The following is a 17,071-nucleotide window of genomic DNA, read 5'->3' on the forward strand; positions in this document are numbered from 1 at the left end:
GCTTTTCCCTTTCTTTGTTTCACTCACTCTTCCCTTCCTCCCCTCTTCTATTCTTCCTTTGCTTCTTCTCTTTGGTTGTTCTACTTTCTTATCTAAAACACATATTAAAGGACTTCCAGTTGCCAAACACTCCGCTAGGAATACAGAAATAAAATGACCCAATCAGACAGACCCCCATTCTTTCCTACACTAAGCATTCTAGCATAAGCAGTGGCTTAAAAATATAGATAAGTCAATATATAAGATAATCAATCATTACAGCACTTTTTGGACTATAAGACCCACTTTCTCCTCCCACCCAAATTTGGGAGGAATAATGGTTGTTAATGCTGCTGTTCAGTTCTGTTTACGTTTACATTGGTGAAATATTATGTTATTTATGTTATTTAATATTTTACCATATTTTTTGCTTCAAAATTTTTTCCCTATTCTCCTCCTCTAGAATCTAGGTGTGTCCTATGGTCTGAAAAATATGGTATACACCCAAAGAAGAAAATTAAACAAATAGCAGATTTCATATAGTCTTAAGCTTGACCTTAAAACAAGAGAAGAAGCTTTCCATGAGGTAGAGAGATTAATGTGTTACAGCAACAGAAATTAATTCTGTAGATTTGGAATGTAACAAGCTAGAGGACAGGAGAATGTATCTGTCCCAAAGTCCAGAATTCTGTTGTTAGCATTCCTGTGAGGAGACCACAAGACACATAAAAGATTTGTTATCTCCTATCCTCTGGTTTCTTGCCCTTATTGAAAGTATGTTGGCATCAAGGGCTTAATGACAGTGTTGACGGATGGTCTCCTTCTTTATGACCGTCATGAATGTGCTCATGTCTCACAGCCTTAAGGGAATGATCACTGTGATAATATGGGTTATTACAGCTAAGGTCTAACTCTCACTGGTAAGGCCCGAGTCCTCTTATAAAAAGGAAATGGGGGCAGACTCAGATGGGTTTACCGGTAAATTCTACCAAACATCTAATGAAGAAGTTATACCAATTCTGTACTCTCTCTTTTAGAAGAAATACCTCCTAACTCATTCTATGAGAGTAGCATGACCCTAATAGCAAAACCAGACAATGACATTAAAAAAATACACAAAAACTACAGACTAATTCATCTCATGAACATAGATGTAAAAAATGCTCAACAAAATATTAGCAAATCAAATCCAAAAATATAAGAGGAGTTAGATGTCATACATTCAAAAATTAATTGATGTACTACATCATATCAACAGATTTTTTTAAAAAAATCACATAATTATATCAATACATGAAGAAAAAGTGTTTGACAGAGTCCCACACCCATTCAGGATATAAAACTCTTAGTCAAAGGAAACTTTCTCAACTTGACAGAGACTACCTATAAAAGACCTTCAGCTAACATCGTACTTAAAAGTGAGAAACTTGAAGTTTTCCCCTATGATCGGCTACAAGAGAGGATGCCCCCTCTCATACCTCACTTTCAACATTGTACTGCAGACCCTTACCGCTGCAATAAGACAAGAAAAGAAAAGGTATACAGTTTGGGAATGAAGACATAAAAGTGTTGTTTGTTTGTTTGTTTTTAGATGATGTGATTGTCTATGTAGAAATTTCAAAAGAATTCACACACACACACACACACACACACATTCTCTTGGAGCTAACAGCAATTACAGCAAGATTGCAGAATACAAGTTCAATTGCTTTTCTACATAATGACAATTGATTTAAAATTATAAAACAATAACTTTTACATGAGCACCCCAAGTGAAATACTTAGGTATATATGTGACAAAACATGAGCAAAAGCTATATGAGGAAAACTGTAAGCCTTTGATCAATGAAATCAAAGAATAGCTAAATAAATAGAGAGATATGCCAGGTTCATGGATAGGAAGATTCAATGTTGTGAAGATGTCAGTTCTTCCCAAGTTGACCTTTGGATTGAATGCAATCAAAATCAAAATCTCAGCAAATTATTTCACGGGCTATCACAAACGAATTCCAAATTTTATATGAAAAGATAAAGGATCCACAATAGCCCACATAACATTGAAGGAGAGGAAGAAATTTGGAATGCTGGCACTTCCTGACTTTAAATCTTACTGGAGAATTACAGTAATCAATACAGGGTGGATTGGTGAAAGAACAGACAAATAGATCAATAGAGCAGAATTGAGAGCCCAGAAATAAATCCCCATAAATACAGTCAACAGACCTGTGTCAAAGAAGCACAAACAATGCAATGGAGTAAAGACAGAGTCTTCAACAAATGGTGCTGGACATCCACACACAAACAGATCTAAACACAGGCCTTACATCTTCGCAAACATAGACAGGTGCTCTCTGCGGTCTGCCATCAGGGAAACGCAAATTGAAGCAATGCTACGCCACCATGTGCCTGTCAGAATGGCCAAAATCTGAAACACCGACGACACCAAATGCAGGTGAGGATGTGGAGCAACAGAAACTCCTATTCGCTGCTGGTTCAAATGCAAAATAGAACTAAATATAGCCTTACAATACAATTCGGGAATCGTGCTCCTTGGCATTTACCCAAAGGAGTTGAAAACTTATGGTCACATAAAACCTTGTACACAGATGTTTATTGCAGCTTTATCATAATTTCCCAAACTTGGAAACAGCAAAGGTGTCCTCCTAAAGGCGAATGGATAAACTGTGATATATCCAGACAATGGAATATTACTTAGCTCTTAAAAGAAATGAGATATCAAGCCATGAAAAAACAAGGAGGAACCTTACATGCATATTGCCAAGTGAATGAGAGCAATCTGCAAAGGCTACATAGTTTAGGATTCCAACTACACGGCATTCTGGAAAATAAAAACTACAGAGGCAAAAGATTAGTGGTTGCCAGGAGGTGGGGGGAGTTGAGGTTGGAGGAACGAATAAGCTGAGAACAGAAGATTTTTAGGGTGGTGAAAATACTATGGATATTATAACGATGAACATACATCATTATTCATGTGTCCAAACCAATATAGTGTATAACATTAAGAATGAACCCTCTCTCTGGCTGGCATAGCTCAGTGGATCAAGTGTGGGCTGTGACCCAAAGTGTTGCAGGTTCAATTCCCAGTCAGGGTACATGCCTGGGTTGCAGGCCATGACCCTCAACAACCGCACATTAATGTTTCTCTCTCTCTCTCTCTTTCTCCCTCCCTTCCGTCTCTGAAAATAAATAAATAAAATCTAAAAAAAAAAAGAATGAACCCTCATCCCTGGCCAGGAGACTCAGTTAGTTAGAGCATGGTCCCATGCACCAAAAGGTTCCCAGCTAAATGCCCAGTCAGGGCACACACCTGGACTGCAGGTTCATCCCCCAGTTGCGGCATATGTGAAAGCCAAATGGTCCATGTTTCTCTCTGACATCAATGTTTCTCTCTGTCTCTCTCTTTCTCTCTAAAATTCAAAAAATGTATCTTTGGGTGAGGGTTAAAAAAAGAATGAACCCTAAGACAAATAATGGATTTGGAGTGATTATTACGTGTCAGTGTGGGTTGATTCTCAGCAAAAAGTGTACCTTCTGGTGAGTGATAATGATATTGAAGGAAATCGTGTGTGTTTGGAGGCAACAAATATACGGGAAATCTCTGTACCTTCCTGTCAGTTTCACTGTAAACCACATACTAAAAATATGAAGTCAAACCCATTTTGTAACTTAAGGAGAAATCATCTTTCAAAAGTATTGCCCAGATACAAATGTCATTGTCCTGGGTCTTTAAAAGAAAAGAAAGAAAGGAACTGAGGGATGATGACCTCATATCAGTAGCAGTGTGCACCAGTATTCAGCCAACACCTGTGGATGGAGTTATGCTGTGCTGCTTCCTGACATCACGGGCAGACCCACCACCTGGAGGGCCAGCTTGTCGGGCACTCTGTCTGAGTCGCAGATGTCTCATGCAATGAGTCTACGCCCATCCCTGAAACTCTTCATTTTTTAGAATTTAAATTTCTAGGTCAAAATTAGTGGACATTCTTGAAGTTTTCGATCCACAGCCTTCGAGTATTTTCATTAAACGCACCTATGATCACTGCGGCTCTCAGGTTCTGACTGAGTAATTCACCAAGCATGTGCTCAGCCTGCCCATTATTCTTTTGAACACCTTCGTGGATTTGACAGGGTGAAAGTTATCTTCTCTTTCATTTTTCCACATATTCTGGCAGCCACGGAGGCCCCCTGCTTGGTTTCTCTTCAAGGAAGAACTTGCCTATGAGTGTGGCTAGTTGGCACCTTACACCGGAAGCATCTTCAGGGTTGGCTTCAGGATTCGAACCCAGGCTCTCCTCTTCCCAGACACAGCCGAGCCAATGACTGAGCACAGTGGGCTGGATTAAAGCCTGGTCATTGTTGTGCAACATGGGACTCCTTAAAAAATATCTTTGCTCCAGGGATCCCAGAGGCTTGACAGGGATGCTGTTGAATCAGCACAGCACGATCCTGCTTCCTCTCCTCTTAACTTGCATGGATATCAGACCTGCCCACGCTGTCTGACAGGCTTCCCCGCCTAACCCTGTTTCGTGCTCGCTGTGAACTGAATGCTTGCATCGCTCCCAAATCCATAGGCTGAAATGCAAACCCCAGTGTGATGGTGTTTGGAGGTGGGGACTTTGAGAGGTGATTAGATTAGGAGGGTGAAGCCCTTATGAAGAGTATTAGTGCCCAATATAAAAAGAGGCCAGAGAGTGAGCTTACTGTTTCCATGGGGATACAAGGTCAGCCATCTGCAAACCAGAGAGAACCCTCCCTCACCCGAACTTAAACGTATCAACACCCTGATCTCATACTTCCAGCCACCAAAACTATAAGAAATCAATTCTGTCCTTTTTTAAGCCAAGCAGTTTATGGTATTTTGTTACAGCAGCCAGAATGGACTAATACAGTACTTTTATCTTTCGGACATTAAGCCCCAGTGAGCCACTTTTCCTCCTAACTCTGTATCAGAGTCTATTCCCCAGAAAACAACACCTGACATACAGCTTTAGTCACTTTCCATTTGCTTACAAAATGAAAAAGCCAAATGTTCAATGGTCTTTGTACATTTTTCTATATATTTTTAACACAAACCTTTATAAAAGTGTTCTTAATCTGTTTCTGCATAGCACTTATGAGGGAGAACCCCCCCCAAAAAAAAACAGAATTATCTTCTGTAGGGTGGGACCATTGTGGTACAGAATTCCTCTGCTAGGTGAGTATTCTAGGAACCTATCTGTAGCAGTGTGCCAGCTGGCGTTGTTGTGAGAGGCTGCGTTTGGCTTCAGTGATTTTTTTAAAAGACTTTTCAAAGCCTTTGCCCATTTCACAATGGGCAATTTGCAAGTGCACCTGCCCACACTGCCCTGAGTGTCCACCTGTTTTTGACCAAAAACAGCATGATCCCTTTGCCCCACCCTCCCATTCACCCAATCTTTCCCCGAGAGATGTTTGTTGTTTGCCAGGATGAAAAAACTCCTCCATGGGAAATATTTTGCTGATGTGGAAGACATGAAACAGAAAAAATGGCAGGAGCACTAAAAGGCATCAAAATCGACAAGTTCAAAAACTGCTTTGAGCCGTGGAAAAAAACGTCTCTATAGGTGTGTTGCATCAAATGGAGTGTACTTTGAAGGTGACTGACGTTTACACATGTAAGAATAAATACACAATGTTTTATAAATAAATTCTATTTTTGGCATGTCATGTCCCCCTTTGTATAGTCTCCTACACACACAGTCACACCGATCTTAATTTTTTTTTAAAGATTGAAAAGGCCTCCCAGATAGAGTCCCTCTTAGACTCCATGGGAACAAGCGACATTCTGCTCTCCCTGGAGCACACTCAAGTGTCACTGCACCAGCACCACACCATGCTTCTATTTCACTCCCGCGCCTTTATGTTTCAGTGGAAGGACTCAGGGTGACTCTTTATTGGTTATCTGACTTAGCCTCTATTTCCTTCTGCAGTGTGTCCGCTTTAGTGGAAAAACTCAACGCCATTCGACCAATATTTATGGAGCAACTACTGTGTGCATTGGTCAAGTATCATTTCTCTCCACTACAACTTTCACAGCACTACCAGAATTTACTTCCTAAAATACGAATCAAATAATTTGTGTCTGTCATACTAGACATGATAAAACCAAAATGAAGGAATGTGGAGACAGACACTCGTATGCTGGGTAAAGTGTAAATATTAATTAAGTGATGCTGACAATGCTTCATCAAGCACATGACCACATTAAATCAATGAGACTTAGAAGTAGCAAGTCCTCTAACTTAGTTGGTGGAGGGCAGGGAGGTCTTATATTATCTCTATCTCCTGGTAATTTATTTTCAAGATATGAATTATTTACACGACATCACCACACTTCTTATTTATGTTGAAAATAAAAATCTGTCTTCCAAAATGGATTGTGAGATGCTCGCATGATAAGATTAACCTTTGTGACTTTTTCTCCTTGTGTTTAATTCAGTGTCTGGCACAGAGTGAAGCAGATTGGATATGGGGTGGATTGATATCTGTGTTATACTGGAAATGATGAAAAAAAGATCCCACTGAACAAATAGTCAAGGAGCAAAGGAGAAAATAATTCAACTCCACTTAAACAGTCAACATGTTTCTGTTTTACAGAAGCCCCTGCATCATAATTATTGACCATGAAAAGTGAAGCTGGAGAGCATTATGCTGAGTGAAATAAGCCAGGCGGTGAAAGACAAATACCATATGATCTCCTATAAGTGGAATCTAATCAACAAGACAAACAAATGAGCAAAATAAAGCCGGAGACATGGAAATAAACAACAAACCGACAATGGCCAGAAGGAAGGGAGAGGGGGGTAACAGGAGAAAGAAGGAAAAGGGTTAAGTCAAGGAACATGTTTAAAGGACCCAAAGACAAGGACAACAGTGGGGGTGGGGCGGTGAGGAGGGGAGGATTGAATGTGGGATGGGGGGTGGGCAGGGCAGGGAGAGTCATGGGGGAGATATGGGGGCAACTGGAATTGATCAACATTTAAAAAAAAAAGTGAAGTTCAGAGACATCTTACAGTGGCTTTGAAAGTAATGACCTGGCTGTGAGTTTCAATTCTGATCTCAATTCTGTGCCGTGACTTTGGCCAAGTAATGAGACATATTCAGACTTTTTTTTTTTCTGTAAAACCCAGAGCTCCGCCACTTCCCCAGGGTCACTGAGGAGCCCAAAGGAGAAGGGATTTACGGCAGACTCCTCCCTCACGGAGGAAGGACATGTAATTATGCCTCTAATTAATACACTTTAGAAGGAGTCCTTTCTTGTTTCCAAATCTCAATTCAATTTTAAGCCATGACCTATTTATGTACAAAAGCATTTTTTCTCACTTTTGAATGTATGAAGATTTCACTCTTTGAGTTCAAGAAAAGAGAGGCTTTAAATTTTTAATTTAATTAATAATTGACTTCATGGTACAACATGAAAATTTATCTCAATAATGCTGAAAATTCATGAATCAAAGAGATGATATTACATGTGTATGTGGCTGTATATTAAATTTTTCTACTTGGAAATTTGCAGACTAAACCACCAAATGCAGAAGAAGAATAAAAACAAAAGATATTGTTAATTATGATAGTTTTTCAGTGTGCCACCAAAATAGCCTGTGGATTATGAAAAGTCTAACAAAATGGCTTTACTCCCTAAGTATATTATTAAAATTAAACAATAAAAAGATTTATCTTCATTTGTAATATCTATTATTTTATAAAGTTATGGTTTCTAAAATCTATACCAGCAGACTCAGAATATTGGCTAGGTTTAATATCGGTAATAGTAATAATAAAATGTTATCTATAATATAACAATATATTATATTACAATACATAATAATATCTTCATAAAAACTCTAGTGGGTAGATGTATCTGTTTTACAAAAGAGAAATCTAATAGCAAATAAAGTATCTATCCATTGAATTGTTACCATGTGTCATAAACTGTATGGCTGATATTTATTGCTTTATCTGACCTTGACCCTAACACTATGGGGTAGGTTCCATGCCCACTTTACAGATGCACAGGTTGAAACTTAGAAAGATGTACAAGCCCAGCATCATACAGCCAATCAATGCATAGTAACTAAATTTATTCTTAAATGTGATACTTAAGTCTGCCTGATGTACAGGCCCCTTTTCCCCCCAGGATAAAATATGGTGGCGGGCCATCTGTTAAATAGGTGATATTGCGCAAAGGGGCTGCAATTTGTTTTAATCAGTATCAAAATGATTGTCGGGCTTGCCAAGTGCCTCACACGGCACAGAAATAACACATTCAAATATTATTGATACAGGCAGTAAAGTACTTAACCGTAACATTTCATAATCCAAATCCCAAGAAAAATGTTTCCCTGAAGCAATAACATGGTGAATAGAATTCAAAATTTAGCTCACAAACCTGTTTCAGGCTCAATGGAAAAATAAGGCTGCCCTTCCAAGATACTGTAAACCAACTTGGCGCTGTTTCCGTAAACTGGGTCATCAGCATCGGTGGCTGTTACATTTGTGACAGACGTACCTAAAAAAAAAAAAAAAGGGAGAGAGAGTGAGAAAGATAATAATTAACACATGATTCTTTGCCAAGAGCTAAAATTTGCTAAGCATATCATACAGAAACCCATGTGTGGGAATAAGGAAGAAAAGAAATCTTTTTAAAGATATGGAGAGAACTACTCCATCATAACTTATTCAAGTCTTTTAAAAGACAGCGTACTGCTGGACCGGTGTAGTATAGAAAGATAGCCCTCTTAGAATCTGTATTGTTTAAGATTTCTTTGTAGTTTTCATTTTAAAGCTACTATCAGACTCATGTGGGCTTGGAGAATATTGAAAAGGAAATATACCAGAGAAATATGAAACGTAAGCTTAATAATACAATATAACATGTAGCACTGAAGTTTTGCAAAAGCACAACTGAATATATGTATAAAAATGGCTGCTGGTAAAACCTGTCCAGAAATATCAGAGAGATACTTTATCCATCTTATTTCATTGCTCAGAGTATTCAGTGAGATTGGAACCATCAATTCATCCATATGGTTAGGTAAGGAGGCCTTCTGGATAATAGAAGCAAATTGTTTTCTTTTTTTCAGATTAATTATCTGTTGTTTATTCCCTCCTTCAGTAGTTAAGCACATATGAATATGTGCTGGATATGAAGTGTATACACTAAGACAAAATCTAGAGGCCAGAGGTTTACAGTTTGGCGATGGGAAGGAAGTGGGGGGACAGAGAGCCATGGAGAGAAATTCAGCTGAATGCAATGGCGCCAGATTTGGATCCCCACTTGGTCCCGCAGGCAGGGTGGTCGGGAGCAGCCTTCTGAGAGATGTAGCATTTGAGTTAAATCAGTCAAGGCAGGTATAGTGTAACCAGAAGAAGGGCAGGGAAGAAATTATAAGCAGTAAGCCAAAGTGAAGCCAAAGCTATAAGCGAAGGCAAAATACTCTTTTTAAGAGACTGTGGGTAATCCTGGGAACTGCTGAAAGTGGGGAGAAATCGGATTCGGGTGCGACCGCAAGCCTCGTGCTCTACAAGGGCAGCATCGATGTCTTCCCGATGCAGTAACTGTCAGACACGTGATAATTATCAAATGCATACTTGCTAGTGGAATAAGCAGACGGACGAATAAATCGTCTAACAACGTCATGAGGAATGGCAGGGAGGCATCCCAGGCGAGTTCCCCGGAAAGCGGACTCTGAGCTAGAGATTCTTGCAGAATTCGTATTGGGGGGTCCTCTTCCAGCAATATGTAGGGAGGTGAGAGGATAATATTGGGCCGAAGGGGCACGTGGGCTGTGATGCCATCACAACAAAGGCTTCCGTGGCCTCCCCTGGGGACTCTAGAGCTGGGATGCCGTTGTGGGAATGAGGTCAGGTTTGTAGAACCCCCCTGGGAAGGGAGCCTTGACCTTGGGCCGGGCAGCTCGCTGCAGCTGAAGGACGAGCAGCCCTGGGCCACCTGTACGAACACAACTGGCCACGAAGGCAAGCGTGCTTCCCTGCTGCAGGAAGGCGGCGGTGGGTCGGAGGAGCCGCACCCTTCTGTGTTTACGGGAATAAGGAAGAGCTGTTTCGAGATCTTGCCAGTCAAAGTCTTTGACGCATTTTCAGTCACGGATGCTACACTGAAATATGTAACAATGATATTTCCTGAGCCGTTAATAGGTCTGTACCTCTGAAATCTCTGCTCAGAAGAATGATTCACAGGTTTTGTAAAAGCTACAGTTGGAAGTAAAACACCCTGAATGTCACTCCACCAGACACTGGGAACCCCATTATGAAAACAAACGCGAGACTCACTTTCACAAGTAGCTCATCAACTCGCTGGGGAAAGTAAGCATGTGGAAGGACAATTGTGTGGTTATTTGAATGCCCTGCGGGGTGGCAAAGAACTGGAGCACAAAACTTTCCCGGTGATACGAGCATAGCGAGATCGAAGTTCCAAAATAATTTCTTAAGAGGAGAGAGGACTGGAAAAGTCAGCCATCAAAGCTAAGGTTGGAGACGCAAGCTGCCAACGAGAGACAGGGGGGGTTTGAGGCCAAGATGAGGGGAGCACGTTTCATTTGGAGCTGAGACCTGCACGGTGGGCCCCTCTCTCTTCGCGCTCCCAGACTCGACCGGAGGCAGAGATGTAGATGATTAGTGATCAAAACAGTTAGGAGGTTATGGCCGCTGTCCAGATGAGAAGCGATAAAACCTTGACACCGGGGAATGACAGCAAGATGGACCTCAGTGCAAACACTCTTGTTCTGGCCCTGGCGCTAAGTGTACGTAAAACGTTCAATGTCGGGTAGACTGAGGGAGGGGTATACAGGAACTCTTCTTGCAACTTTTCTCTGAGTCTAAAATGAGTTGCAAAAAGGTACAAGAATGAATTCAAGAGCCACTGAAAGAGGTGACAGAGGTCAGAGCCGGATGAGAAGGGGGAACCCTTCCATGCAGAAGGACCTGCCCCAGTTTTTTTGTTTTGCTGTGTTTGGCTGTGTGTTTTCTCTGATCTTCTTTTTGAGGGGAAATGTTTCCCCCCACCACGAAGCAACACATTATCAGAAAAATAAAGTCAAGTTTTATTCTCAATATGACATCAAATTAATGAGTGTGAGCACTCAGATGCAATCACTGCCTGGGCACTGGAAAAAGAGAGTGGAACAGGCAGTTCAAGACCCCTGTCGTCACCCAGATGACCTTCTAGTGGGGGAGGGTTAAACACAATCATGTGCGTAGGGGCCTAGCAATTACCACATGCTAAGCCTGGGAGTAGCCACTCCGCCTACTTGTCAGATCTAGCCTTGACCCCTGTGGTCCCTTTCAGATCTGTGGGATGGCAAGATGAAGATGACGGTGGAGGATTTTCAAAACTCTTCTCAGGCGATTCTGATACAAAGCTATCATTCCGAATAATTATACTGTGTGCCAAACTGGTTAAAAATTAACTTCAGCCCTGGTCAGGTGGCTCAGTTGGTTGGCACGTTGTCCACACACCAAAGGGTTGTGGGTTCGATCCCCGGTCAGGGCACATATGGGAAACAACCAGTTAATGTTTCTCTCTCACATCGATGTCTCTCTCTCTCTCTCTCTCTCCTCCCCAACCCTCTCTCCAATCAATAAACATATCCTCAGGTGAGGGTTAAAAAAATTAACATCAGTGTCGCAAGTTCAATTCCCAGTCAGGGCACATGCCTGGGTTGTAGGCCATGGCCCCCAGCAACTGCACATCGATGTTTCTCTCTCTCTCTCTCTCTTTCTCTCTCCCTTCCCTCTCTAAAAATAAATAAATAAATAAATAAATCTTTAAAAAAATTTAACATCACTCTTTGCCACAGGAACATTAATCTCTATTGTGATTCCTTTAAGAACTCTTACTCGGATGTGCTTGTGAAGTCTTTTTTAGACCATTCCTACTGCGTAAAGGACTGTGGAGACTATTTCCTGTAAAATGGGAGACGGGGGCATCTCCTCAGGAGTCTCCTACCACAAGACTGGTCATCATCATATCCAGTTCTGCTGATGACTGCAGCTGGATGCTGTCCCATAACAAGAGGCATCCCGTGGCCACATTACCAAACACTGAGATGGGAGTAAGGAGACAAATCTCCATCGTTTGCATGCTCTGTGGGTCAGTTTTCTTCACACATGAAGATGGTAATTTTCATTCTGCAAATCTCAAAGATTTGCATGAGGATCCAATGAGAAAATATTAAGCGTAGAAAACTGGCTGAGAAGGTAAATTTAGAGTCAAACCATCTGAACCAGATCATTTGGTTTGTATTACATTCCCAACTTTTACTAATTCCGCTTCCTGAGCCAAGTAACAAAGCATTACTAAGCTTCAGTTCCCTAATCTGCCAAAAAAAAAAGGAAGACGATAGTAATTGTTACATCCTGGGCTTGTTGAGATAATTAAATGCAATAATTTATGCAAAGGGTATGGAAGAGTTATTAACACAATATTTCTGAAAGCTTACTGTCACAAATCTAGGTACGCTACGTGTATGCACGTGTGAGACTGAATAATAAACCGAGTTTAAGTGGTGGAGATGTTGCAACTCATAAGTGTAGTTCTGCCTAATCATTTTCATAGTAGGATGTTTCCTTACTTTGGGGGAGGGAGGCAAAAAGACACTCCTACAAATGTAACAGCATGTTCATACAAAAGGAAACACCCACACACAAACACAATGTCCCATTCTTCCATCCCTTCCAGCGCTCATGTCCATTTCCTCTGTGATATATAAGTGCTCTGGGCTCAAAAGTCAAATGTGTTTTGACGTCATAAGCACAAAGACAGGCCCTGGGTCCATTATTGTCCATGCCACTTTCTTGATGTCATTTGAATGGATGTCATTCCAATCTCCCGGCCCCGGCAAATCCTGCACACACTTTTGCCAAGGTGAGCTACTGGGCTGGGCACGGCAACCGAGCTCAGGCCAGCTCTGACCCACATCCTCATCCGGGATATTTCCGCCTGCTGTGCGGCTTCTCGGGAAACCCGCATCTTTCAGCCCGAGCCATCTGGAAATGAAAAGGTAGCATGACTTTCTGTCAAGGATATTTCTCCTAATGGTGATTCAAGACTGTTGATGCGCCTGTACGTGGGAATAGATGTGTGTGGAGGTTTTGTGGGTGCATTTGTCAAGTGATTGCCTGGAGGGGGGAAAACGGATGCTTGGAGGTTAATCTTGCAGGCGAAACACTTTCCCGTCAAGCTGCGGTACCAGCTTCTCCCTGGAAATGCATGCAGACGGCAGACCGCAGAGGCAAATTGAAAAGTGTAAACCTTGCAGGATAATGTTTCTTCAAAGCAGCAAGTGTTGCTGTGCGATAAATGGGACCCTGAGTAATACCCACAAAATATAACAGGATTCTCTGTTTGTGTTTTCATTTGGAACAGTTTTTGTCCCTTTGTCGAGGATACAAGAGACTCATTTAGCGAGTGACTATAAATTTGACACTGTGCCATCTCTCCAAGAAAGCCCCTATTATAATCCAACTCGATGCTGATCCTATTATAATAATATAGCTGTTGTATTTCCAGCTGTTGTCAACAAAACTGATCCCTGTCACCGCAATTCATCCTGCCAGTAACAAGTCAAGTAGGAACACGTCCATTCCAAGGTGAATTCTGCTTTGAATAGACCCATTTTTCTGCATTCCAGTTTTTTTGGTTGAGACCGGCCAGGGTGCTGCTTGGACTTGAACAAACAGAGGGTTCCCAGTAGCATCTGCTTCTTACAACACCTTAAAGTTTCTGCCCATCAACAGCGGGACACATACACCCTGCCCCCGCCCCACCATAATGAAAGCAAACGTTACAAGCAAAATTAACCATCAAAAACTTGACACCGTCAGGTTAGAGGTTCCAGTCTGCGGACAGACAAAGACAAAAGGTCTTCGAGAAAATAAGACGTTCGGGGGTGTGTGGGGCAGTGCAGCTCTGTTAGCTAGGCTATCCTTTTTTATGAGCAAGTCAGCACACCGGTTCTGCACATTATTCAGAAAGAAAAATGCTGGCGCCAACAACCCGAGCAGGCAAACAAAGGTTTGGTGCAGCGTGCAAATGCGCACGCTGGAACAGCGAAAACTCTCATGATGAGAACACCACCAGCCCCGTGTGCACAGGCAGCCCTGCAGGACATTTTCTCAGAATAAGCACTCCAGTGGCAGGTGGGGAGACAGCCACAGTGCCTTCGCCAACAGCAGAGATTACCACCACATTAAAACTTTTTAAGCTATGAATAACATATGTATGTATATAGGAAGCATGTATTTCTAAGGAGAAGAAAGGAGGAGAGAAACATTGATGTGTGAGAGAAATATTAATCCGTTGCCTCTCTTATGCGACTTGATGAAGGACTGGACCCACAACTCAGGCATGTGCCCTGACCGGGAATTGAACCAGTGACCTTGTGCTTTGCAGGAAGATGCTCAATCAACTGAGCCACTCTGGTCTGGGCCATCTTCAGACTTTTTTATTCAACCTTCTAGCTGATCCAAGTTTAGTATGTACACTCTACAGACAAAGTGCCTGGCATCATCCTCTGAAGACGTCTTACTTAAACATCCCCATATACCCCAGATCATAGGCCTCACGGGTCTAGCAACAACACAACTGCCTTGATTATTTTAATAAAACTCAACCCTTCCCCCACCTTCCCTCATCCCCCTTATTAATTTTCCCAAGTATTAGGTGATACGGGGTAGTGGTGCAGTGCAGGCATTGCCATGGAAACCCTCTGTGGTGGTTGTTGAATACCAGAGCAATAATTTCCCGGGACCTCTACAACGTGTTGATATTTAAATTATCGCTTACTAGAAGCCGAAGCCTCTGGCCCTGAGTTTTTTTAAGTGTCATGACATATCCATTAGTTTTTTAGTTTTATGGGACAATGCTCTGAGATATCTGAATACCTGATTGGCATGTACTTCTTGAGGTTCATTTGTTTGTCTGTTTGTCGGGGTTCCTCCCAATACCCCTACCCCCAGTTACAACAGAGCCTACGTTCAGCAGAGAGAAATATATGCAAGCAGCCAATGCGTTCTTCTTCCCATCTCTAATAGACACCATAGTCTCCCACATCCACGTGTCCAGAAGGGCTCCAGGTACATCCCCCCGTGGGAAAGATGGCCTAAGTCACAGCAATACTTTTTTCGGTTTTGTTATTTAATGAAAGAGGACAAATGCCACATATCCAACCCTCCAAGGGACGCTTTAGGGGGTCTTTGAAAGATGAAGAGGATTTAAACATGAATCAGTACAAATTGCAGCTGGTTTCTTTAACCCTGTGTTTGGAGAATTCTTCCCCAACCAAGTTCTGGGGGGAATAGCAGTGGGCTGTACCCCTTCACCCATAAACAACAAGACAAGGATTCCCTCCCTTCTAGGAACTTCTGCTCTGAATGGCTGTTGGTTAATGAGGAAAGTTATGTCAGGGTGACAACAGGAGGTCAAATCCTTCCCTCTTGCTGGGGATCAGTCTTGTGACTGAGAAAAGCCAACGGAATAAGGGGCAGAGAGGGCTAGCCATTGCACTTCAGAAACCTCTTCTTAAAGACACATCGTGCAGCACAAGGAGACCCTAAACCATCACATGAGCTTCGCCTGCTGCAAAGGCCTCCCTGCTACGCACTGGGTGTCCTCTTCTCCTGCCAGCACTCAGCTCTGAGTGAAATGCCACCACCGCCAAATGCTGCCCGCTCCAAATGGGATGTATTACAGGAAAAGGGACAGATTCTTAACGGCAGCATCAGGCAAGCGGACAGCCAGGAAATGGATCCTGTCGTTTTCCCTGGCGCTCTGATTTGGGACATAGGCTCGGGAGGTAAAATTCGGTTTCCATATTCTGTTCTGAAGCAGTCAGAGGGATAAACAGTTTTGTCACTTAATGAAACATCCCCACACACTTCACACGTTGTTTTTCAAATGAGCCTGAAAGTTTCTGGAACAATTAAACCCTTCAGAAAATGCATTTGAGCACATAGATGTCTTCTTTTCATCCGTGCATCGTTGCGGCGAACATCTGTAATGTGCATCGGGTGAGAGAGATGGAAAATATTGTAGGAAAACGTGTAACTGTGAAGTCTCAGCCATGTTTACTATGCACAGGAGAAAAGTACCTTCTGCAACCCTCCCCAGAAACACCGGGACGCAGGCCTACCCACTGCTTTTGCAGATAATGAGGACGATCGGAGGCCTGCTTGTGAAAACTAATAAGCTGTCTGTTTTTACAGTTCTGTGTGTATAAATAAAGCCTTCCAGAATCGGAAGGACTCTTTTAGAACACAAAAGGAAAAGGGCATATTTTATATATTTTTTTTTCCTTAGGGAGCCTCTTCGCAGCAATCAAGCCTTTGCTCGTCAGTTACCTAGGGAATGAAACCCTCTAAATGCTCCAGAAGTAAACCAGCATCGTTGGCGCTCTGGATGGGCAGCTGCTTCCATCCTGAACTTACAAAACGATGCTACCAGGGGCACCGCGGGAGCCTTCCACAATGTGTCAGGATCACAGGAGGTGCACGCTTCATTCATTCTGTTTCATTACAGAAACTCATTCATTCAGCCACACAAGGTGACTTGCCTAGTGTGTACTGAGTGTGGAGTGCCGAGGCAGATATGGGTGCAAGGACATGCAGCAGGGTCAGAATTTGTGTCCTGAGGTTCATTTTAGCGATGCTTCCACACAGTTTTGTGCTACTACCGGAAACTGAAAATCTTTGTTAAACGAATCACACACAAACTACAATTATAATGTCAGAAGTTTTTGTTCACGTTGTAAGACTGAGATCATATTTTACATCAATGACTTGTCACTCTCAGGAAACAAGAATTTTTTTTAAAGATTTTATTTATTTATTTTTAGAGGGGGAAGGGAGGAAGATAGAGAGAGAGAGAGAGAAACATCAATGTGCAGTTGCTGGGGGTTATGGCCTGCAACCCAGGCATGTGCCCTGACTGGGAACCGAACCTGGGACACTTTGGTTCCCAGCCCGCGCTCAATCCACTGAGCTACGCCAGCCAGGGCAAGAATTTTTTTTTTAACATTAAGACTCAGTTTACTGC

At 42.2% G+C, this 17,071-nt stretch overlaps 1 protein-coding gene across 1 annotated transcript in view; it reads right to left on the reverse strand.

Annotated features, from left to right (window-relative positions):
- The window catches only part of CDH8 (cadherin 8), a 337,946-nt gene that overhangs the window by 174,328 nt on the left and 146,547 nt on the right, over positions 1-17,071 (reverse strand). The window contains exon 4 of the mRNA XM_028501803.2: positions 8,408-8,527. Coding sequence (XP_028357604.1) covers positions 8,408-8,527 — 120 coding nt within the window. The remainder of the gene's footprint in view (positions 1-8,407; positions 8,528-17,071) is intronic.

The sequence above is a fragment of the Phyllostomus discolor genome, chromosome 12 (genome assembly GCF_004126475.2).
Source record: "Phyllostomus discolor isolate MPI-MPIP mPhyDis1 chromosome 12, mPhyDis1.pri.v3, whole genome shotgun sequence".
NCBI lineage: Eukaryota > Metazoa > Chordata > Mammalia > Chiroptera > Phyllostomidae > Phyllostomus > Phyllostomus discolor.